The 23,857-nt window shown below is 46.2% G+C and overlaps 1 protein-coding gene across 20 annotated transcripts in view; it reads left to right on the top strand.

Annotated features, from left to right (window-relative positions):
- Positions 1-23,857, top strand: part of ARVCF (ARVCF delta catenin family member) — a 608,790-nt gene that overhangs the window by 273,409 nt on the left and 311,524 nt on the right. For 14 of the 20 annotated variants that reach the window (XR_014519917.1, XM_083478997.1, XM_083479026.1 and 11 more), the window contains 2 exons: positions 10,879-10,977; positions 22,802-23,046. The exons of 4 other annotated variants lie outside the window; for them this stretch is intronic. Coding sequence is in view for 14 of the 16 variants with exons in the window: in XM_083478997.1 (XP_083335123.1) it covers positions 22,831-23,046 (216 nt within the window). In the remaining 2 variants the exon portion in view is untranslated. Of the gene's footprint in view, positions 1-10,878; positions 10,978-22,801; positions 23,047-23,857 lie in introns of those variants that run through there. 2 more of the 20 variants (XM_083478996.1, XM_083479017.1) reach the window with 2 other exon arrangements.

Below are 23,857 nucleotides of genomic sequence, written 5' to 3'. Positions count from 1 at the left end.
GGTCTCTTCCAACTCTATGATTCTATGATTGTCAGACATTCAACAGCGAAGGGGCCTGTTTGGCTTCAACTGGGAGGAAGTTGCACAAACTGGATCCACAGGACTGCAAAAACTTGGAACAGAAGCCGTGAATTCCAAGCCATGGGGGGGGGGGGGGAGAACCACTAACAATGATTCCCCCAAAGACATCAGGGATCAGAATGTAAATAACAAGCCATCCCTGAGTTATCCTGGACCCAAGCTGTGAAAGGCTTTGTAAATTAACACAAGGATTTCGAACCTGGCCTGGTAGCATATGCACAGCCAGTGGAAGCATTTGAATAAATTTTACCTCCAGTCTTAGATGCAGCAAGCCTCTGAATACCAGTTGCTGTGAATCACTAGTGGGGAGATTGCTGTTGCACCCAGGTCCTGCTGGTGGGCTTTCAAGAAGCAACTTGTTGGCCACTGTAAGAACAGGATGTTGGACCAGATGGGCCACAGGCCTGATCCAGCAGGGTTCCTCTCTGGTTCTCATATAGGCTGTTGGAGGATGGATGGCGGCTAACAGATTGAGGTTGAATCCTGACAAGACAGAAGTACTGTTTTGGGGGACAGGAGGCGGGCAGGTGTGGAGGATTCCCTGGTCCTGAATGGGGTAACTGTGCCCCTGAAGGACCAGGTGCGCAGCCTGGGAGTCATTTTGGACTCACAGCTGTCCATGGAGGCTCAGGTCAAATCTGTGTCCAGGGCAGCTGTTTACCAGCTCCATCTGGTACGCAGGCTGAGACCCTATCTGCCTACAGACTGTCTCGCCAGAGTGGTGCATGCTCTGGTTATCTCCCGCTTGGACTACTGCAATGCGCTCTACGTGGGGCCACCTTTGAAGGTGACCCGGAAACTACAACTAATCCAGAATGCAGCAGCTAGACTGGTGACTGGGAGTGGCTGCCGAGACCACATAACACCTGTCTTGAAAGACCTACATTAGCTCCCAGTACGTTTCCGAGAACAATTCAAAGTGTTGGTGCTGACCTTTAAAGCCCTAAACGGCCTCGGTCCAGTATATCTGAAAGAGCGCCTCCACCCCCATCGTTCTGCCCGGACGCTGAGGTCCAGCTCCGAGGGCCTTCTGGCGGTACCCTCACTGCGAGAAGCCAAGTTACAGGGAACCAGGCAGAGGGCCTTCTCGGTAGTGGCGCCCTCCCTGTGGAATGCCCTCCCACCAGATGTCAAAGAGAACAAACAACTACCAGACTTTTAGAAGACATCTGAAGGCAGCCCTGTTTAGGGAAGCTTTTAATGTTTGATATATTACAGTATTTTAATTTTTTTTTTGGAAGCCGACCAGAGTGGCTGGGGAAGCCCAGCCAGATGGGCGGGGTTTAAATAAATTATTATTATTATTATTATTATTATTATTATTATTATTATTATTATTATTGAGTTTGCAGAGATCAGGAACTGCATGAACAATGTGTGCATTTCTCTCTAAGCCCTTGAGAAATCCCATGCAATAAGCTTGTTTTGAACTCCATACAATACTTTATTCTTTCTCTCTCGCAGTAAGAATTTGTTCACAGCAGAAAGGGGGAAACACAACCCCTAAACCAATAACCCACCACATGACAGATATTAATTGTTTGATTCAGGCATATCCATTTTGCTTTAATGCGTTTATTCGTGTTACTCCCTCAAAGCGGGAATGAACGTTGTTCTCATAAATCCAGAGAGACAGAAAGAGAAAAAAACATGCCCCGAAGCCGTACAAACATTTTTTGGGGTTGCAGAAATGGAGCTACACAGTGTTGTGTTTGCATGTGTCTATTATTTTTTTAAAAAACCACCCGAAAATGAAATAAATAGACCCGCAGAAGCTTTCTTCCACACTCCAATCTCTAGACCTAATTAGCTCTCTGCAATATGGCACCTTCTTCCCAAACATAAAGGCAATCCCAATAGCCTGAAATCAAATTATTTGACTGGGCTAATTGACATGTAAAACAACCAATCTCTCTGCCTCTTTTTGCTCATCCAGCCAGCGGCAGATCTTCCCCATGAATTCAAATCCATGTCAGTGATTAATCACATGGCTAGACGGTGCGTTTTAGATCGGAGCATTAAGTCGCTCTGTGTTCTCAGTGTCTGTGCAATACTATTTATAGCATCAATTAACTCCTCATCTTTGGAACATGCCGTTTGACACATCTGTTACAGAGCCCACACAGATACTCGGCTGTGTGCACAAACTCCCTATTGTTCCCATCAGGGCTTTGTTACTGCCGGGACCCACCCAGCCATTGACACTGGGATTGTTTTCTTTCCTCTCCTGGAGCCTCAGGGCTCAATTCTATAATCGGAGTACAAAGAATCAAGAAATCATTGCCATAGCCTTCTAACTTGCCATCAAGGCCTAAACCCATAATCTCTGGAGTTAATCCAAAGTCACTCATTCATAACTACATTGGATTGCTTAGCTTGTGAAGCAGTTCAGAAATTCAGTGTGCCTGGTTCTGGGTGTCACATTGAGGAAGGACTTTGGGGTCCTCCAGACAAGTATTGTCTTGTTTTGCTTGCACGAGGCTAAAATTGAGGTTAGACTGTGTTGGGGGGTATCACCGAGCACTTGTTTTGATTTGTTTGTGGAGTGGTTAGACGCCAATGAGCATTCATCCTGCACCCGTCCCTATTTGCTTGCACTGTGTTCCTTTGTTCTTCCACGAGTCATTTGTTCACCTCACACTTTTCACTGCATTTTGCTGTCACTTTCCAAACTGTGTTAAATAAATTGGAGTTCTTGTTATTAAATAAACCAAGAAAAATAGCACACCAAGAACTCAGGCCAATATAAGTTTCAGGTCGTGGGAGTGGTCCCTACTCGCAAATCAAAAGTCAGTTGTAACAAAAACTAATCCATTCAAAAGAACTTACAGTGATACCTCGGGTTACATACCCCTCAGGTTACAGACTCCGCTAACCAAGAAATAGTACCTCGGGTTAAGAACTTTGCTTCAGGATGAGAACAGAAATCGTGCTCCGGCAGCACGGCGGCAGCAGGAGGCCCCATTAGCTAAAGTGGTGCTTCAGGTTAAGAACAGTTTCACGTTAAGAACGGACCTCCGGAACGAATTAAGTACTTAACCCGAGGTAACACTGTACTGATTTCTGATCCATAATTGGATATTCATATCCTTATGAGTTTGAGTTTGTAATCTCTATTTGAGTCTGTTATCCTTGTCAGAATATATGCTTTTGAATGGATTAGTTTTTGTTACAATTGACTATTGATTTGCGAGTAGGGACCACTCCCACTTTCCAAACTGTGACATGTCTTCTTCTTTGTGGCTCTAGGGCAGGCATCCCCAAACTTGGCCCTCCAGCTGTTTGGGGACTACAATTCCCATCATCCCTGACCCCTGGTCCTGTTAGCTAGGGATGATGGGAGTTGTAGTCCCAAAACAGCTGGAGGGCCAGGTTTGGGGATGCCTGCTCTAGGGTCACAAGAGCACTTTAATGCACTTTACTTGTGCAGGCCTAAATCTGCAGGTTGTGCTTGAATCGCTCCATCAAAAGAATGACAGCTCAGAGGCACCCGTTGACAAACTGCTGCCTGTCTATCTATCGGAGAGCCACCTGGGTGGTGAGACGTCTGGATGCTATGAGCTATGGGGGATGGCTGGAAGAGTTGAGTATGCCTAACCTGGGGAAGAAAAGGTGAAAGGGAGACACAGCCGCTGCCTTCAGCTATCTTTTGGGGACTTTTTAGTTTCAAGAAAAGTTGAAGCTTATGAAATTATGCATTGCCTGGAGGAAGTAGATAGAGAAACGTTTTTCTCCCTCTCTCATCACACTAGAAATTATGGACCTCCAGTGAGAGATTTAGAGCAGGTGAAAGAAAGGACAATGGGATGATGGGAGCTGTAGTTGAACAACATAGAGAGAGGCAAACGTTCCCTAGCCCTGATCTAGACTGAGAGAAAGAGTTATGTATAACTCAACAGCTTGCACGCTTCAATTTTTAAAATAAAAATGGCCAAGCTAATAAAAGCATGGTGTTATTGATCCTAAACGTTGTACCCTCAGACTGAAGAGCCAGGATCCAGTTTGGATGGACACTATAACCAAAGCATACCTATTCTAAAATTCATGTTAGTTTGTTAGTTTGTGTGTGAAGAATCCGTATAACAAAGGGGGGAAAGATGCAGTGTAGGAGTCAACTTGCTAAATAAGAGCCGTGAGAAGTCAGAGTAAAAAAGTGAAGCCTGTTTCTGTATGGTTCTGTTTTGTGGAATACAGTCGTACTTTGGAAGTCGAACAGAATCCATTCCGGAAGTCCGTTTGACTTCCAAAATGTACGGAAACTCAAGCACGGCTTCTGATTGGCTGCAAGAAGCTTCTGTAGCCAATCAGAAGCCGCGGAAGCCCCGTTGGACATTCAGCTTCCAAAAATATTTCACAAACCGGAACACTAACTTCTGGGTTTGTGGCGTCCGAGAGCCAAAACGTTCGAGAACTAAGCTGTTCGAAAACCAAGGTACTCTACTGCCCTCTTATAAATGTCTCTAGTTGGCTTAAAGGTTTCCTCACTTTGTTACAGTGGTACCTCAGGTTACATATGCATCAGGTTACATACGCTTCAGGTTACAGACTCCACTAACCCAGAAATAGTGCTTCAGGTTAAGAACTTTGCTTCAGGATGAGAACAGAAATTGTGCTCTGGCGGCGCGGCAGCAGCAGGAGACCCCATTAGCTAAAGCAGTGCTTCAGGTTAAGAACAGTTTCAGGTTAAGTACGGACCTCCAGAACGAATTAAGTACTTAACCCGAGGTACCACTGTATTTGGTTTCAATATTAACAGAGTGGGCATATCCCCCGGTTCCAGTGAAGACATATTTTTTTTTGTTAGATGAGGAGGATATGATTTATATAATTCTTTTCGATTCTGATTCCAACTTTTAGTTATTCACCGATCTTCCGATCCAGTTATTTGTACGAATTTAGCTCTGTTTACTTTTACAATATGCTTTGGGTTTATGTTGATTAATAAAATAAAACTTTTTTTTTTAAAAAAAGGAATGCGCTTTTCCAGAAAATAATAGACCACTGAGCAGTAATAATAACGATGGTGACGAACAAACAGCACTGAATTAGCTTAATTGTGTTCTGTTTGTCTAATAGAGAATGACAAAATTAGGGAACAAATGCATTTTCGCAGATGCGGAGTGCCTTCAATTTTCAGCAGAGCCCTTGAAACGTTGTCTTCAGCCTTATTTCAAAATAAGAAGAAAAAATAATAATTACATTTGGATTAGGCCAGAGCCCCAGCACCCTGACTGAGAGAGCTGGTCTGGTGACTATGAAGCGAAGGATATTGGCATGTTGACAGCGCTGAGAGGATTAATGGGGAGCTGGGACTGATTTATACTTATTTCATGCAGCTCAGAAATGGAGACAAGGAAAACCAGTGAATTTTTTTGGTCTTTTCTTTTGCTGGGGGCAGGAGGGAAAGTCTCTCAATGGTGTGGTGTTGTAAATACCAATGACTTCAAAATACAGTGGTACCTCTGGTTACAAACGTAATTTGTTCTGGAGGTCCGTTCTTAACCCGAACCCGTTTTTAACCTGAGGTACCACTTTACCTAATGGGGCCTCCCACTGTTGCCGTGCCGCCGCTGTACGATTTCTGTTCTCATCCTGAGGTAAAGTTCTTAACCTGAGGTACTACTTCAGGGTTAGCAGAGTCTGTAACCCGAAGTGTTTGTAACCCGAGGTACCACTGTACGATGCTGGAGGTTACAACCTTCTTAGAAAGTGGCCTTTGTTAGCCTCGTGGCGCGCCCCCCCGCCCACATTTGGGCTGCCACTTTCATCAGTCTGAGGCAAAATGGGCACCAGGTTGGCGAAGGGGAGGAGTTGGAGGGTTCCAAACCGGAAAGGGAAGGGTGTGCAGGATGAAACCCAGAAGTGTGGCTGCCCTAGAGGAACCTGTGGGGCCAATGTCACCTCGCCCGCCCCCGCCAGATGATGTGGCAATGCTATACTCAGACTTGGAGGACTCAGTGTGGCGAGAAACTCCCCTCATTTCATCTCGGCAGGAGACAAATCCTTTCATCCTCACCAGGAGGAAAGAATTGTCTATCCTCTGCTTGATGATATTCCTCATTTGCTGACTTCTTCTGTGCTAATCTGTCAAAACTTGTAAGCCTCCTTATCGCTTCATTCACTTGCTAGAGCAAGGGGGTGTCCGTCAGTTCCTCAGAGCACCGTGACATCACTTCCGCTCTGAAAAAGACAACCCTGGGCTTAGATTGCCTGTGTTAACCTCCACAACCCTGCTGGCTTTTAATACATGTATAAAACTGTGACACCCGTTAGATTTGTGGGAGAGATGCAAGCACATGCCTGAAATGTAGGTTTGCCTAACTGAAGTGAATCGGACCACTCTGCTTTGTTTGATTTGACTGGGAATCTGGTTTGATTTCCAATGCTGATGTTGCTGGTCTGCTGGTACAGATAAGTATCTCAGGGTCCCCCTTAGGCTTAAATCAGATACAATTGATTTCTGTCAAGTGGGGGTGGGGCATAATGGTGTCTGGGTTCAGAAATGCTTGTGCATGCTGATTGGATGTATCTGTCTATTGTTGTTGTTGTTTAGTCATTCAGTTGTGTCCAACTCTTCATGACCCCATGGTCCAGAGTGTACCAGGCACTCTTGTCTTCCACTGCTTCCTGCAGTTTGGTCAAACTCATGCTGGTAGCTTTGAGAACACTGTCCAGCCATCTTGTCCTCTGTCATCCCCTTCTCCTTTTGCCCTCCATCTTTCCCAACATCAGGGTCTTTTCCAGGGAGTCTTCTCTTCTCATGAGGTGGCCAAAGTATTGGAGCCTCGGTTTCAGGATCTGTCCTTCCAGTGAGCACTCAGGGCTGATTTCCTTAAGAATGGATAGGTTTGAACTTCTTGCAGTCCATGGGACACACAAGAGTCTCCTCCAGCACCATAATTCAAAAGCATAATTCAAAATCTGTCCATATCTGCATGCAATTCAATGTGTAAATGTGCATGAAGTTCAGCGAGGGAGAGGAGTTCTTGCATAGTTCCTTGGTCCTGAACAAAGAATCTAAAGAATGTGGGAGTTTGGGGGGTATTTTTATGTTGTGAACCGCCCTGTGATCTTTGGATGACAGGCGATATAGACATTTAATAAATCATAATAATAGTGTCAGGCTTTCTCCTCGTTTCTGCAGCAAGTCTGGGGAAGTTCCATATGCTGTAGGAAACTGATAAGTCACTTGTCAGTTTCACCCACACAGTGAAGATGCTTCTCTTAGGAAAGAGGGTGTCAGTTTCACCACTGTTCTTGGTAGCCATTGTGCAAGGAATCACTAGATGAAGCACAATCAGTGCTGAAAATGAGAGCGATACAGCAAGCTTCCAGCACTACTGTGCACAAAATACACAGGATGACGGCGACATGGAGTTCCCTGTGTAGAGCAATTGATTGTTCAACCGCTCTGGGAATTGTAGCTCTGTGAGAGTGGTGGTGGTCTCCTAACAATTCTCAGCGCCCTTAACAAACTGCAGATCCTAGGTTTCTTTGGTGGACGCTGTGACTATTCAAAGTAGGTACGGTAAGGTAAAGGACTCCTGGACAGTTAAATCCAGTCAAAGGCAACTATGGGGTTGTGGTGCTCATCTTGCTTTCAGGCCGAGGGAACCAGTGTTTGTCCACAGACAGCTTTCCGGGTCATGTGGCCAGCATGACTAAACCGCTTCTGGCACAATGGGACACCGTGATGGAAACCAGAGCACACAGAAATGCTGTTTACCTTCCTGTCGCAGCTGTACCTATTTATCTACTTGCACTGGTGTGCTGTCAAACTGCTAGGTTGGCAGGAGCTAGGAAAGAGGAACGGGAGCTCACCCCGTCGTGGGGATTTGAACCGCCAACCTTCTGATCAGCAAGCACATGAGGCTCAGTGGTTTAGACCACAGCGCCACCAGTGTCCTTATTCAAAGTAGGATCATAGTGCTATAAGTGTTGTGGCCAAAGAAATTTCCTTCTATTGGAGAATTCCCAACAACAATGGAACCATCCACACCTCCAGAAAGGGGGTGTTCCAAACTGGGACAGCACTATCACTATGCTAAAGCCCCTTGGGTCTTCCTTTCCTCCATCTCGGGCTCCCTAGATTGACACTCTGTTAAGGTTCTTTCCATCTCATAGTCAGATTGCTTACACTCAGGTGAAAGCCACAAGACAAGAGGTCTTTGACCCTTGCCAGGCACCAGATTAACTGTACCTGGGGAGGCAGGAGGGGAAACAGTGTGAAGATGAAAGGAGCTAAGGCAGGGGACGTTCTACTCCCTTGTAGGGTCTGGGTGGAGTTGGGATGAAGAGACTTGGGATGCTATATACTGTCTGGGACTGAATGTTATGACACCAAACCACCTGCATCTTTTCTGGAGAATGTCTGAAGAATGCAGAGTGGAAATGGGGGTGACTTGGTGGATATGTTGGAAGATTCAGGAGGGATGAAAGAAAGCAGCTTATGGTTGAATGATGAAACTCGCTCCCACTTGCAGGCAGTGATGCCCACCAACATAAAAAGGTAAAGGTAAAGGACCCCTGACAGTTAAGTCCAGTCGCGAACGACTCTGGGGTTGTGGCGCTCATCTCACTTTATCAGCCGAGGGAGCCGACGTACAGCTTCCGGGTCATGTGGCCAGCATGACTAAGCCGCTTCTGGCGTACCAGAGCAGCACACGGAAATGCCATTTACCTTCCCGCCAGAGCGGTACCTATTTATCTACTTGCACTTTGACGTGCTTTCGAACTGCTAGGTTGGCAGGAGCTGGGACCGAGCAAAGGGAACTCACCCCGTCGTGGGGATTTGAACTGCCAGCCTACTGATCGGCAAGTCCTAGGCTCTGTGGTTTAACCTAAAAGGTAAAGGTAAAGGGACCCCTGACCATTAGGTCCAGTCGTGACCGACTCTGGGGTTGCGGCACTCATCTCGCTTTATTGGCTTTAAAACCTAGATGGCTTTAAAAGAGAATCAGACAAATTCATGGAGGAGAATGGCTACTAGTCACAATGGCTATGCTCTGACTTCACAGTTGAAAGCAGCAATGCTTCTGAATACTAGTTGCTGGAAACTACAGGAGGGGAGAGTGCTCTAGTGCTCGAATCCCGCTTGTGGGTTTGCCACAAGCACCTGGTTGGCCATTGTGAGAGTGGGGCATTGGTCGAGAGGGACCATTGGCCTGATTCAGTGGGTCTCCCCTTGTGTTCTGCATAAGAGAGGCGTGCTTTGCACATCTCCATATTGCCAGTTTGTTTGGCATACGTGACTTTTTGTGAATTATCACTTTGCTATTTTGTTCTTGGAACCTGAGTTTTATTAAGCTAATTGTTAATTTAAAAACACTGTGGGACTCCCAGTTTTCTTAGCATTGTGAATATTAAATTCCAGCTCATGGAATCACCGAGGGCTCGGTCGAGGCTGCCTAATTTCTAAAATCAGCAGTTGTAATCTCATGTTGAAGTGTTATTCTTCCCTGTCCTTTTTTTCTCCCCCTGCTGAGGCACAACTTTCGTTGACCTACCCATACAGTTGAAGCTTTAAATAATTCCAGAATTCCTTCTGAAAGGAATGTCTAGTTAGGGAGCATTTCTTTTTCTGGATGGCATTTCTTTTTGCTCTCATTTCCTCCTTGGCTGAGCTCTTTATTTCACAGGTTGCTTTTCTTTTTCTTTGTGCTGAACAAAACCTCCTAACCAGCCCTATTTTTGTTTCCTCTGACACCAGCACGCTGTGCCTGCCTCTCTTGCCCTTACATTGAAATCACCTTCTTTGTGGGTTGCTTTTCGTTGGCATGGGATGGTGGACAGTGAGCCAGATTGGAAGTTGGCCAACCAGAGCTTGGGTAGTTGTGTGGAGGAAGCATCCTGCTCGGGTGAAACGAGGCAAGGCAGATCTCAGGCTGGGTGTATGGTGGGCTGCCAGACTCAGAGCTCTGATGTTGCATCAGCAAGGAACAAACTGACTCTCAGTCCTGTATAGCAGCAGCAACATGTGCATCCTAATTGTCAGCTGAGAAAGGTCCCCCATGCCATGATCCACAGGGATGCCCACTATCAAAGAGAGAATTCACCCAAGGGGAGGGCAGAAGTTCCTGGTTCTCTAGGCAGGACAACAAGGCACCGTCAGTACCTTGGAGGAACATAATGGTGTGGTTTCAGGACCATGGACAGTGGTCCAGCAGTTGAGTCTGAGCATTCAAGTTGTTTCAGCAAAGCCCAGGAGCACCTGGCTGAGTTTTATAGCAGAATTAGGTAGTTACTGACTGGAAGTATGTCTCTAGTCCACATAGTTGTAAGAAAAGAACTTAGGTGTAGCTAGGGATGGATGAATCTGATAAACTTACTTTCTCTTGGTTTCTCATTTTCCCACTCTTTAAGTTCAGTTCTCCACATTTTCTTATCAGTTCGTGATTATTTTTTTAAAGTCCTTATAAAAATTCACAAGCATTTTAGTGTGAATTTCTCCTAATACACACATCTTTGTAGTTGTGCCTAAAATACACACTTTTGCAAAGCAGCTTTCCCTAATACTTTTTGGATCTTAATTTTCTTAAAACATGCATTTTAATGTGTACATTTTGGTATCATGCTATGTGCCTGGAGAACTGCATTGCAAAATTTTGGATCTGTGAATGTTGAAGGATAGTTTTGTGATGGTTCACGAATTTTGGAAAGTGCAAATCAGGTAGGTCCGCCTTTTAAATACAATTGGATTTAATTTCTCCCCATCGCTGTGTCTATCAAAGAAGGCTACTCCAGTTACTAACCCCTCTAGAACTAACTTTTCTTCTCTCCTCCTCTCTTCTCTTGCAGTTGATTCGGCTTGAGGCCTTCTATGGGTTTACTTTCCTCTAACTTTTAAAGTGCGATGCCCCAGCTTCATTGACACAGAGACGTTCCTAATCTTATTGGGTGTGTATTGCCTGGTTTTCAGTGCATGTCTTCCAAATCTGCATGAGAAATCACATGCCCTTGAATGCTGTTTGATTACTGTGCCATCACATCTAACCTGCTCCATGAGCTATCAATTTCATTGCAAAGAGGATGCTATCTTTGCTCCTTCCTCTTCAAGTGCACAGCTCTACACCCTGCAAAAATATTCTAGGGGTTATACTCAATGCTAGACCTTCTGAGTGTAGACCCATTGAAGTTAATCAACAATTTAAGAAGGGTATTGACAAGCTGGAAAGTGTACAGAGGAGGGCAGCCAAGATGAGAAAGGGCCTGGAAACCAAGCCTTATGAGTAACAGTTGAAAGAATTGGGTATGTTTAGCCTGGAGAAGGGAGGACTGAGAAGTGATATGAGAATCACCTTCAAATATCTGAAGGGATCTCACATGGTGGGTGGAGCAAGCTTGTTTTTAGCTGTTTCACAGGGCAGGACCCTAACCAATGGATTCAAATTACAAGAAAGGCGATTCTGAATAAATGTTAGGAACAACGTTCTAATGGCAAGAACCTTCAACAGTGGAATGGGCTACCTGGGAAGGTAGAGGACATTCCTTCATTGGAAGTTTTTTTTTTAATAGAATTTTTATTGGTTTTTCACAATTTATATCAACACAAACAATACACAATACAAACAAAACACACACACATAAACAAACATGTATAATTTCAAATCCTTTTTTCTTAAACCTTACTTCACCGACTTCCCCGTACCTCCCCTTTCTGCATCCCAATTTCCAAATTTGTTTCAGCAAATCCTCCCCCTTAAATTTATCTAATTTTTCCTTGTTCTTTTCTTTTACTTAATCTTTTACAGCTGTAGTCCGCCTTTTTCTATAACCTCAACATTTTAGCACTCATTAATTTTACAATATTTCTTAAGATAAATTTTGAATTTCTTCCAATCTTCTTCCGCCGTCTCTTTCCCCTGGTCTCGGATTCTGCCAGTCATTTCAGCCAGTCCCATATAGTCTATCACCTTCATCTGCCATTCTTCCAGAGTGGGTAGATCTTGTGTCTTCCAATACTTTGCGATAAGAATTATTGCTGCTGTAGTGGCATACATAAAGAAAGTCCTGTCTTTCTTTGGCACCAATTGGCCAACAATGCCCAAGAGAAAGGCTTCTGGTTTCTTGGGGAAAGTACATTTAAGTACCTTTTTCATTTCATTATATATCATTTCCCAGAAAGCCTTAATCTTCGGGCTTTCATTGGAAGTTTTTAAGCTGAGCTTCAATGATCATTTTTCAGGGAATCTTTTGCTATGATTTCTGTATTGCAGGGAGTTGGACTAGTTGACTCTCGGGTTGTCTTCCAACTCAACAATTCTATGACTAACTCAGGCCCTTTAATTTCAGTGGGTATACTCTAAGTAGAACTTAGTTGGATACCACCGCCTGGTCTATTTTCTTGCACTTGTGCACAGCATGGAACAATTGTTAATTTGCTATTCAAATTAAGTCTCTGGCCCTCGTTGCTGACTGACCAAAAATGCTTCACTAACATGCTCCTCTCCCAGAGACTCTCAGGAAGGTTGCATCCTGTAGTGATGGGTAGGGAATAAAAATTATGCAAGATCTGGCTTGTGCATAATCTTTTGACTTTCTGCGGCAAGTGTTCACCTATCACCAGTTTTGTTTATGGGTGGTGTTTTTCAATCCGGTTCCATTTTTACTGCAAACAATGGCCAATTTGCAAATGGCAGCTCGTTTTAACTTCATGAATTGGCACTATAGCTGGATAAAAATTTGGAGATTCAGTTAACTGAGGCTGTAAGGAAGGAATAAGAAGCGCAGTTCGTCCTCAACCCCAACAATTTCTCTCCAACACACACTTTCGTTTTCTCTCAAAACTGTCCAGCCCATGACAACAGATGCTCTCACTTGAGAGTAAGGAAGAGATCTTTAATGAGACAGAGAAGACATACACGCACAACGACAGGTGATACACTCCAGCCAAGCGACAGAAAAGGCGAGACGAAGCAACAGTCCAACTCTAAGTAATCCTAAGATCAGGGCAGGAAGATCAGAACTGCACAGAAGCAATGGAGTTGTCCCAGTTGGGGTGGCAGGCTGTTAGACAGGGCTTCGGCAATAGGGTACTGTGAAGCCGAGAGCAGACTCAAGCCTCTTCCCCTTCCACCCCACGCGCACGACAGCTGCCGGGGGATGATCGGGGTGTGTGTGAGTTATTCTCGCTCTGCTGGAGCCTTAGGGTCCCCACTCTTCCATGGGGGATTTTTCATGGGTGCGCCAAGCCCTGGCAGCACCCTCAACCCTTAAATTGCCGGACTTGTGTTGTCTTTTACTCCAACGACACAAAGCCCGCCGCCATACCCTCCGCAGCAGACCGGAAGTCTCCACCCGCAAGACACTTGTGCCTTGCAAGACTGCTGAGCATGCAGACATTCTCTGCATCAGGGAGGCTGCATCTGTTCCCAGAGATGGGAGTGCTGCCTGTTCTTGGCCACCAGGCTGCACCCTCCGCTTCTGACTCTGCTTCCTCCACCGCCAGTAATGGGCTGACACCCTCTTTTTCCTTTCCCCAGGAGGGAAGAAGGCAGAAGGGAATCCTGCATCCAAATCTCTCTTCCCTGGCTTCAGCCTAGCCCCAGGTCACCCACCTGTTTCCCCCTCTTTGTCCACATGCATTTGATCACATGGAGCATGTTCACACATGTGACCACACTGGAAATGGTGGGGTGTATGTTTAGAGTGTTGTACTAGGACTTAGGAGATGAGGGTTCAAATACCCACTCAAGCATGGAGCTCATGAGCTGACCTTGGGCCAGTCACTGCCTCTCAACTGTTTTTTCCCCATTACTCTAGCACATTAACCTGGTGCCCTTATATCCGAGGCCTTCAAATCTCTTCCATGTCCCTTTCGCAGCTCTTCTTCATTTCTTCCTTTCAGTCGCGGGAACTCCAGCCTTGTAGTATTTTTGTCCCTTTTCGACAAATCAGCCCCTTTCACATAGTCCAGACTAATCTCCATGTAATGTTTTAAGGCATGTTTCAAATTTCCTCCAAGCTTAAAAGTCCCAACAGCTCCAAATCTCTGACGGCCCATTTCCACACTCTGAAAGTCCAAACGTCCCAACAGAGGGGGTTCAATCCAACCCCCCATTTCTAATCCAATCAAGACTTTATCTTTCCAGGTCTGGTTTTTCCCAAATTCATTTATCAAATCCAGAGGCTCATTTTCCTGCTGGGCCAAGAGTCCCTCCATCTCTGGCTCCCAAGATTCAACAGAGTCCTCTTCTTTTCGTTGTTCTGTCTTGGCACAGAGTTGTGGGGTTTAATTGAGTAGGGGGAGAAGCATGCATGCCACCTTGAGCTCCTGGGAGGAAAAAGGCGTGATATAAATGCAATCAATCAATCAATCAATCAATCAAATATCAAGCATCTTTTGGAGCAAGTGGAAGGATGCTTCTGTGCTGCAAAGCAATGCGCCTCTTTTTGCAGAGCATGGAGAGATAAGCTCCCCTCTCAGCCAAACACATAAGGCCTCCCTCCTCTAAGCTCACCTTGGCTAGGATTGAATGATGAGCAATCCAAGGGAAAGACCCCCGTTCCAGAATAGGATCCTATGACCCCCTTTTTTGTATTGCCCATTACGCTGTTGTCTAGACACCCTAGCTTTAATCTCTGCTTTTTCAATCTCTGCTTAAGACTCGGGCATTGCAAAGCACAAAAGACACAGCAACGAAACAAAAGGCCTTGTGGTGCTCCTTGAAAACGAGAATTCTTGGAGTTCCTTTAATGGGTGCCTTAATTTGCAAGGAACCGTAAGTGGCCTCTGAAACAGGCCTCGGTGGTTCCTGAATTCTTCATGAGCACTTAAGGGGTCCTGAGTGGGGAGGTGGCTATTCCCCACCAACACCCGTCTCTGTTCTTAGCCCCTGCTTACAATTGGGAGCTGCCATAGTGCGTTTAATACGCTCGGATGTGCAAAGATAGTGGAGCCTGTGGGTTTAGCTTCCCATTGGCCCTGGAAGAAGCCTGGGGGTGGGGGTTGGTAGCAGAGAGAGAGAGACAGACAGAGACAGAGAGAGACCCTGTACAGCTTCAGTCTTTTAAATGGGCAATGGAGCAGAAATATCCGGGATTCCTCCTGGATAGCCAGCCATAACCCAAGTCTCTCCATGCCTCACGGCTACAGAGCTATGCAGGCTTCAAAAAAGCACCCAGCAGTGTAGAATCTATAAAGCAGCATCAAGGGCCCTATTGTAAGATGTTGGAAAAGAGGGAGGGGAGCCACATAAGCTTATGTTGATGTGGAGTGGAAGGAGAGAGGTTTCCCTGCTCTGTCTCCTGTAGACAGAAGAGAGATTTCTGGAAAGGGAGGGGTGTCATTCCTCCCTAAAGACCTTTTCTTTCTGCATACTGCAAAAGGAGCTGGGGTTGCTACTTAGTCGGCCAGCATTAGAGCCCAAAAGGTCTTCTCCTTTCTCCTTTTTGTGATGGAGGACAAAAGGAGCTGCAGGTCAAAGGCTCGGACAGGTAAGCATCCTCTGATTCCGATGCCAGCCTAGAAATAGAAGAGAGGTTGTTGTGGCTGTTCAAGTCAGCACCGGGACTCTGTGAGGACAGGTGGTAGGAAGTGAATGGAGCCCCTAGATAACACTGGCAGCATTTTGAGCAGAGGTGTAACACTGGTGATAGATGCAGCACGAATGGGCTTCTGCCAGGGGTCTCTGCATCCTAATTCTAGTCTGTGGACCAGCAAAGCTGTAGCTCACTGGTGGAGCACATCCTTTGCTAGGAGATTTGCTGCCAGTCAGAGTAGGCATTGCTGGGCTTAGATCAGCCTTCTCCATCCTGGTTCCCTCTAGATGTCTTGGAGCTCGGAACACCTGCTTTGCATGTAGAAGGTCCCGGGTTCAATCCCTGGCATTGGCTGGGTTACAGGAAGGGAGTCTTTCCCAGCCCTACCTAGAGATGTTGGGGATTGGACCTATGACCTTCTGGATGTTAGGCCCATTGACCTCTGCTTAGCTTCAGGAGGGAAATTGAATTGCAGCGGGAATGTTGATATTCTCCTCCACCCCACCAAGATCCCAATGCAGATAACATCCCCACCTTTTATTTTAAAAATATGTGCAAATCAGTAATTTGGAGCAGAAAGTCCATGGCCCTAAACCTGCAACTGTAATGTCCTTTTAACCTTCATCACAAAAAATGCATGGAAGCAATAACAATTGAAATAGCCCCCCCCCCCCCTGTTTTGACTGGGCTCCCTTTAATCCACAAATGCAATTATAACATTTCTGGCTGGGGATTGTGAGATGAGCAATGGGACACAACATGCAGGTGTAAAAACAGGAGGGAAATCTAGAAGATGTCTTACTAGTGTTTCCTCTTCTTCATGCAACCACATGCACTAGAGACTTGATGGATTTTAAAGCAGAAGAGGGCTGGCAACGTAAAGGAAGCTCAGAATTTTTTGTCGATAGCTTTTGAGACTCCCAGGATATGAGGCTGTCAGGCATGCCCAGAGCATGGAGGCCACAGAAGTGGTCCAACCACACCAGGAACCCCAGATCATCCCAGAAGTCAAATACAAGATGCTCATGTTGCCCTTTTCCTGTACTCTGAGTGACGGCTTTGCTCTGTCTGACTTTGCTGTCCATATTCTGAGTGAAGCTCCACACTCTTCAGTGGAGCTGATTATGCTTCCATGTGTGTGTGAAGCTCCCAGTGTTTCTTCCATGTACACCATCAACTCCTGCCAAAGCTACAGGATCCCATTCTCCCTCCCCCCTTTTTTTGCAACTTCAGAGAAAAGAGTCTCAGTTAAAGCGCCCGGCCATCTCTGCACAGAAATAGTACCATTTTGCAGGAGCCATTTCACTTTGCAGCAACCGAGCGCCCTTGCCAGGTCAACGCAAAGTTAATTTTCACCCTGTGCCTCTGCGCAGGTGAGGATTATGCACCAATCCTTTCTGTGGTTCCGCTGACATTCCTTTGAAGAGGGATCAGAAATATATTCCTTTGTGTGGCTCCTTGCTTTCTTCCAAATCATTTGATATACTCAGCAGCCCCTACACTTCCTTTGCAGGAGGCGATGGCCACAGTGTCCTTTGCTTAACCATGTTTCAAAGCAGGCTGCTGCATGAATTGCCTCTTCCAGCTTGTGACAATCCTTGCTGATTAGCTTGTGCATGCAGACGATCTGCTAATGAGATGTGAAAGAGCGTGCCAAGATCTTGCCTGTCTCCAGCAAGCTTACCTTGTCATCCTGCTCCCCAGATTTCTGTACGCTTTAAGGAAACCAACAAGAGGGTCACCACCAGAATTCACCTCCCTCTAATCATAAGAGACCGTTAGAGTAAAAATTCTGCAACCAGAAAAGCTGGGCTTTGTGACCTCCATGAAATATTCAGGCACACATCAATTTTGAGATTTTATGCTGCTGGGATGTGGAAAGGAGTTGAGGATTGGCTCTGAAGGCCATCCCTCTGGCAGCTGAAAATCTATTCAGCACTTCCTCTGCTTCTGAGATTTTCAGCAGGCATTGCCTGCAACCATTTAAGCATTGTATGCGTGTGTTCATAATGGCTAGAAATTTTTGTTTTTTAAGCAGAAGCTGAGATTCTTCAGAAGGTGAATTGTATACCTTACATTTGTGCAGAATTTCAACTCCTGCACCCCACCCAAAAATAGTCTTGATGACTGGAATGGTCTTGATGATCTTTCTCTTTCACTATCGCCTTTTGATGTCAGGGTTTGTGTGCATGTAAGCATGCTTAGCCTCTCTGCAATATGTCAATTGTCTTATTTACAACACCTGTCACACTTTGCAGTGTACATTGTGCTGTTACCCTCTCAATAAGGGCTAGTGAGCTAGTGGCTCCCTGTGTAAATGCTGTAGCATGTGAATATTTTCAAATGCATTTGTAGATTTTTTTGCTAAGAAAGAAAGAAAGAGAAAGAACGTAAGTAGGAAGGAAAGTCTGCCATGCTACAAGGCAAAAGACCACACCTTGAATTTAGGAGAGCCTGCCCACATTTAGAGGAACCCTACTTTGGGCTGCCTCAAACCTGGAGCTGGCCCCTACCAGGCAGACAGCACAAGAAGGAATTTATCAAAAATTTGGTTGACCAACACACATTGCTAGCAAGCTGCATTTGACCCTGTTCATGAGCATCTATCCCTCCTGGGTTATGTGAATGAGCAGATTTTACCTTTGGGCTCGCACCCCCCCCCCACCTTCCCTATTTTCTGCCATGACTTCAGGAAAGATATCAGAAGCATCCTTTTGCCCCTTTTAGCTAACAGCAGCTTCTTGTTAAGTCTGAATTGGAGGAAACTCTGGTTTGTTGATGCTTTATTGAAGCATGCCAGGATGAAGCTATGGCTGATCTTAAGAACATAAGAAGACCTCCATCTAGTGCTGCAGCCAGATGCCTAGGGGGAAGTTTAAGCCATAGTTTAAACCAGGCACCCCCAAACTCGGCCCTCCAGATGTTTTGGGACTACAGTTCCCATCATCCTTGACCACTGGTCCTGTTAGCTGAGGGAACTACAGTCCCTCAGTTCAAATGCACCAATAAACTCTGGTTACTGTATTTTTGGCGTATAAGACGACCCCCATCTTTTCCAGTTAAAATATAGAGTTTGGGATATACTCGTCGTATAAGACTACCCCTCTTCCAACACACACCAAATAAATTTTAAAAACCAGTCTCCAGTCCGGCTCGGAAATCCGCTCCACTTCCCAGTGGCCGGGGGCTTCTGGGGCCAATTTTCAAGCATATTTCTGCTTCATCTAGAGAGCTTGGTGTCCTCTGATTTAATTTGCTATTGTTTTATTCTTTGGTGGGGAGTTGCTGCAGGAGCTGCTGCTGTAGCCGGCGTATAAGACGACCCCCGACTTTTGAGAAGATTTTCCTGGGTTAAAAAGTAGTCTTATACGCCAGAAAATACAGTAATTTCAACTAGGAAGCAGATGCTTCTTCAATGCTCCTGAAGGAAGGAGTGCATGAGTCAAATATTCATTCACATAGCACTGGAAAGCTACTTCTAGCAGCCCAGGCTTCCTCAACCTCGGTCCTCCAGATGTTTTTGGCCTACAACTCCCATGATCCCTAGCTAGCAGGACCAGTGGTCAGGGATGATGGGAATCGTAGTCTCAAAACATCTGGAGGGCCGAGGTTGAGGAAGCCTGTAGCAGCCCATCAACCGTCTGCCAAAATAGGGCGCCTCTTCTTAGCTTGCAATAGCAGGTCTTCTCCCTCTGCTGTGAGACCATTTCCACAATGACTCGGAGAAGCAGAAAACAGGAAGGACAGCGGGGCCTGGCTTCCTGTTTCCTTCCTTTCCTTTTATTAATCTAGATTTCTGAACTCCTGAATTCCAAAGCTGTCTTGCAATAGCACCACACCAGACTGAGAAGAAGGAAGGGGAATGCTTTCTTTCCCATTGCAGTGCTGGGCTAGGTAGAGAGAAAAGTCTCCTCTCTTCCCAGTGCTCCAGTGGGGAGGGGGGCAAACACACCCCTCTGTTTATTGGCAGAAGAGTCTGTGCGGGGTTGTCCTGAATACGTGCGCATGTCTATACCCGCCTGTCACTCAGTTCAATTTATTGTATACAGTGGTATCTCGGGTTACAGACACTTCAGGTTACAGGCGCTTCAGGTTACAGACTCCACTAACCCAGAAATAGTACCTCAGGTTAAGAACTTTGCTTCAGGATGAGAACAGAAATCATGTGGCAGCGGTGTGGCGGCAGCGGGAGGCCCCATTAGCTAAAGTGGTTCCTCAGGTTAAGAACAGTTTCAGGTTAAGAACGGACCTCCCAAACAAATTAAGTTCTTAACCCGAGATACCACTGTATATGGGATGCGGGTGGCGCTGTAGGTTAAACCACAGAGCCTAGGACTTGCCAATCAGAAGGTCAGCGGTTCGAATCCCCACAATGGGGTGAGCTCCCATTGCTCGGTCCCAGCTCCTGCCCACCTAGCAGTTCGAAAGCACGCCAAAGTGCAAGTAGATCAATAGGTCCGCTCTGGCAGGAAGGTAAACGGTGTTTCTGTGCACTGCTCTGGTTTGCCACATGCTGGCCACATGATCCGGAAGCTGTACGCTGGCTCCCTTGGCCAATAAAGAGAGATGAGCGCCGCAACCCCAGAGTTGGCCACGACTGGACCTAATGGTCAGGGGTCACTTTACCTTTACCACTGTATAGCCAAAGGCTTTCACAGAAAGCAAGACATTCCTCTAAAATCAAACAACACACAAGTCTGTAACTTACAGCATAAAAATTTAAAATCACAAGGCATCATCACAAGCTTCTTAGCTGCCAGAGAAAATTTGGCTACCAAATGTGTCATTTGTATTGGCTAAGAGTTCAGCTGTCACTTTCCTGGGAGAACCAATAGAAAATTGGAGATAATCTATTCTCCCCGTCCCCCTCTGGGCACTGTATATAAAGGGCAAACCTGCCTGTCGGTAGGTACACCTGGCATGCCTGTGTTAGTGCCTCTTTGCATGTTCATTTGCCTGCCCAGGGCTGGCTAAGGATGTTTTGCCACTCCAGGCAAAACTGGGGGACGGACGGACTGGAAAAAGGCTGCCCACCCCCATAGCAACCCTAGCCTCCTCTTCCTCCTCTGCAAACCTCCAACAATTGGGAGAGGAGGCCCTGGCAGTGGGCTGGCGAGGGACAACTGGCTGGCATCTGAGTGGGCAGGGACTGCAGCCGCACTGCCCCTCCTAGCTCTCCAGAGCCTACTGACCTGAGGCAACCTCCTCACCATGCCTTACGGGTGCGCTGGCCCTTCCTGCCTGTGTCCTGTGCACACAAGGCAATGCTTATTGGTCACTTTGGCCACAACCACCTCCGTGGCCCTTGTAGGGTGGGCCAACCCTCGGGCCAGATCTCAAGACATATGGAGAGAAGATCCACTCGCAGTCTGGTGCAATGCCCAAGCCATACATGCTTGCGCAAATATAACATGCACCGATCTGTAGGTGGACATGATGCTTTTGGGTTCTTTTTGCATGGGGAAGCTTCCGGTGAAAGAACCCCCATTGTAAACATATAGGGAAACATGTGTTAGAGGAGCTCAGCCTTGGAAACTCCACTCCCAGCTGTTTTGCGAAGTCACAGCAAGTCTCAGTCAACCTTGAAGCTTCATCTTGCCGCTAGCAGTCCTCTGGTGTGGTGCTTTTGCAGCTTAAAAGAGTTAATTCTGGTCCATCTATTAAAAGCGAAGGCATCAGATGTGAATGAAAGTTATAGAAATAATTGGTCGGCCGGGAGGTGGGGGGGGGGGGGAGAGAAGAAAATGGGAAGCTAATGTATTCTTAAAAGTACATTATTGTTTGCATAGTGAAATTACTTTCATGAAAAGTGTGAGAATCGCTTGTCAGACAGAAAGCTTGGGGCGGGGGGGGGGACAGTGCATGTTGAGATAAATCTAAATTCTGTTCAAGGTGTACATAGTCTTCATAAAAAAATAAAAAAAAAGGATTTGATGCAATGCCATTAAGTGTCTGGAAATTAAACCTTTTCTAAACGGTATGAACAAAACAACCACCACCTTGGGTTTGGATCCAGTGCTAATCAGAGAAGACACATTGAAATCATTGGACATGACTAAGGACCATGTTCACATCATATGTTTAAATCATTATGATGCTACTTTAAACACTAGGTAACCTCTAGCCCCATGGTTCATTTTACATATCATAAATCCCTGCATATTTTACAGAAACTATACCATTCAGTATTCCATTATTACATCCATTATAACTTTTTTTTACACTTTTGAATTTATCTTAATGCTGCCAGTGTTTTCAGCTGTACACAATTATTTCCCACATATTCAATAAATGTTTTCCAATCTTCTCTAAACGTATGTTCTCTTATTCTATATGTTAAGTCTGCAAGCTGCGCAGATTCCATCAACTTAAGTTGCCACTCTTCTTTGGTTGGGACCTCACTCGTTTTCCATTTTGGAGCTAACAAAAGACGGGCCGCAGTAGTGGCATACATAAATAACCTTTCCTGACACCTAGGAATTTCAGTCTGAATTATCCCCAACAGAAAGGACTCTGGTTTTGGGGGGAAAGTACCGTATTTTTCGCTCTATAAGATGCACCAGACCACAAGACACACCTAGTTTTTGGAGGAGGAAAACAATAAAAAAAAATATTCTGAATCTCAGAAGCCAGAACAGCTGCGCAGTGAAAGCAGCAATCCCTCTTGCTGTTCTGGCTTCTGTGATAGCTGCGCAGCCTGCATTCGCTCCATAAGATGCACACACATTTCCCCTTACTTTTCAGGAGGGAAAAAGTGAGTCTTATAGAGCAAAAAATACGGTACTTTTAAACATTCCCCTCCCAATTCATTATGGATCATTTCCCAATACTCTTTTACCCTTTTACAAGTCCAACACATATGCAACTGGGAACTGTAGCTTGTCAGGGAAATCTGGGAATCACAGCTCCATGAAGTTAATAGGGGTCTCCTAGCAGCTCTCAACACCCTTAAGAAACTACAGCTCCCAGAATTCTCTGGGATATGCCATGGCAGTTTAAAATGGTATTGCAGTGCTTCCAGCGTATGGTGTGAATGTTTCCTAAGCTAAGCCCATGAATTTCAATGCGTCTGTTCTGATTAGAACTTAGCTGGATCCAGCCCTTTTGCCTTTGAGCATAGATATGATGTCACAGACTAATTAACCTGTGCCGTTTTCCTTTTCCTTTTCATTCCTGACCTCTGACCTGTGTCTCCTTTCCTCCCACCCTTCCCCTGACCTTTGTCATTGGCCCATACCAGTGAACAGGCAAGACAGTCTGAGCCCAGTCATGGAAGACTATGATATCAGGTCTGCTGCCAGCATTTTGGCATCCGTTAAGGAGCAAGAGGCTCGTTTTGAGCGCCTCACCCGGGCCCTCGAAGAGGAGCGGCGCAATGTCTCCTTGCAACTCGAACGCGCCAATCAGCCCTCCGACCGAGTGACCATGTGCAACATTGGCAGTGCTCAGCCCCTGGCAACCGCCTGGCAGCAGCTGGTCCTGCAGGTAAACTGCCTGCTCTTATTGCTTGTCCCCTCTACGTTGTGCATCATCCCCACCCCTGTCTCCATCACCAACGTCCATTTACCGTATTTTTCGCTCTATAGGACACACTTTTTCCCCTCCAAAAATTAAGGGGAAGTGTGTGTGCATCCTATGGAGCGAATGCAGGCTCCTTGGCTTCAGCGATAGCAACGTGAAGCCTCCGAAGCGCAGAGGGAGCGCTCCCTCCGTGCTCCGGAAGCTTCACGTTGCTTTTGCTGAAGCCTGGAGAGCGAGAGGGGTTGGTGCGCACTGACCCCTCTCGCTCTCCAGGCTTCAGGGATAGCCACCTGAAGCCTTTGGAGCGCAGCGCGAGTTCCCGCTGCACTCCGCAGGCTTCAGGTTCCTTTCGCTGAAGCCAGGAGAGCAAGACTCTCTTGGCTTCAGCAGAGAGGGAGAGCTGCGCAGTGCCCCTTCAGCCAAGCGGGAGGAGAAATAGAAGGGGGTCCGTTTCTCCTGCCGCTTTGCTGAAGGGGCACTGAGCAGAGAGGGGGAGATTTTTTCTCTTGTCCCCCCCCCTCTAAAACAAGGTGCGTCCTATGGTCGGGTGCGTCCTATAGAGCGAAAAATACGGTAAATATGAAAGACATTTATTCGTGGGTCATGTTTTGTATACCAGCCACCTTTTCCATTTTGTTGGGAGTTTCCCGAACCAGTGGGGGGCAGTAGACGGAAAGGCAACCTCTTCTTCCCTCGCCGATTCCTTCTTGATTAACTTCCTGCAGATGGTTCTCTCTCTCAGGCTTTACTTCCTTCCTGCTGCTTCTTCGGTGTT

Source organism: Podarcis liolepis (genome assembly GCF_965112155.1).
Source record: "Podarcis liolepis genome assembly, chromosome: 15".
NCBI classification, from domain to species: Eukaryota; Metazoa; Chordata; class Lepidosauria; order Squamata; family Lacertidae; genus Podarcis; species Podarcis liolepis.
The sequence above is the reverse complement of the archived record's forward strand: the minus strand, read 5'-3'. Positions and strand labels throughout refer to the sequence as shown.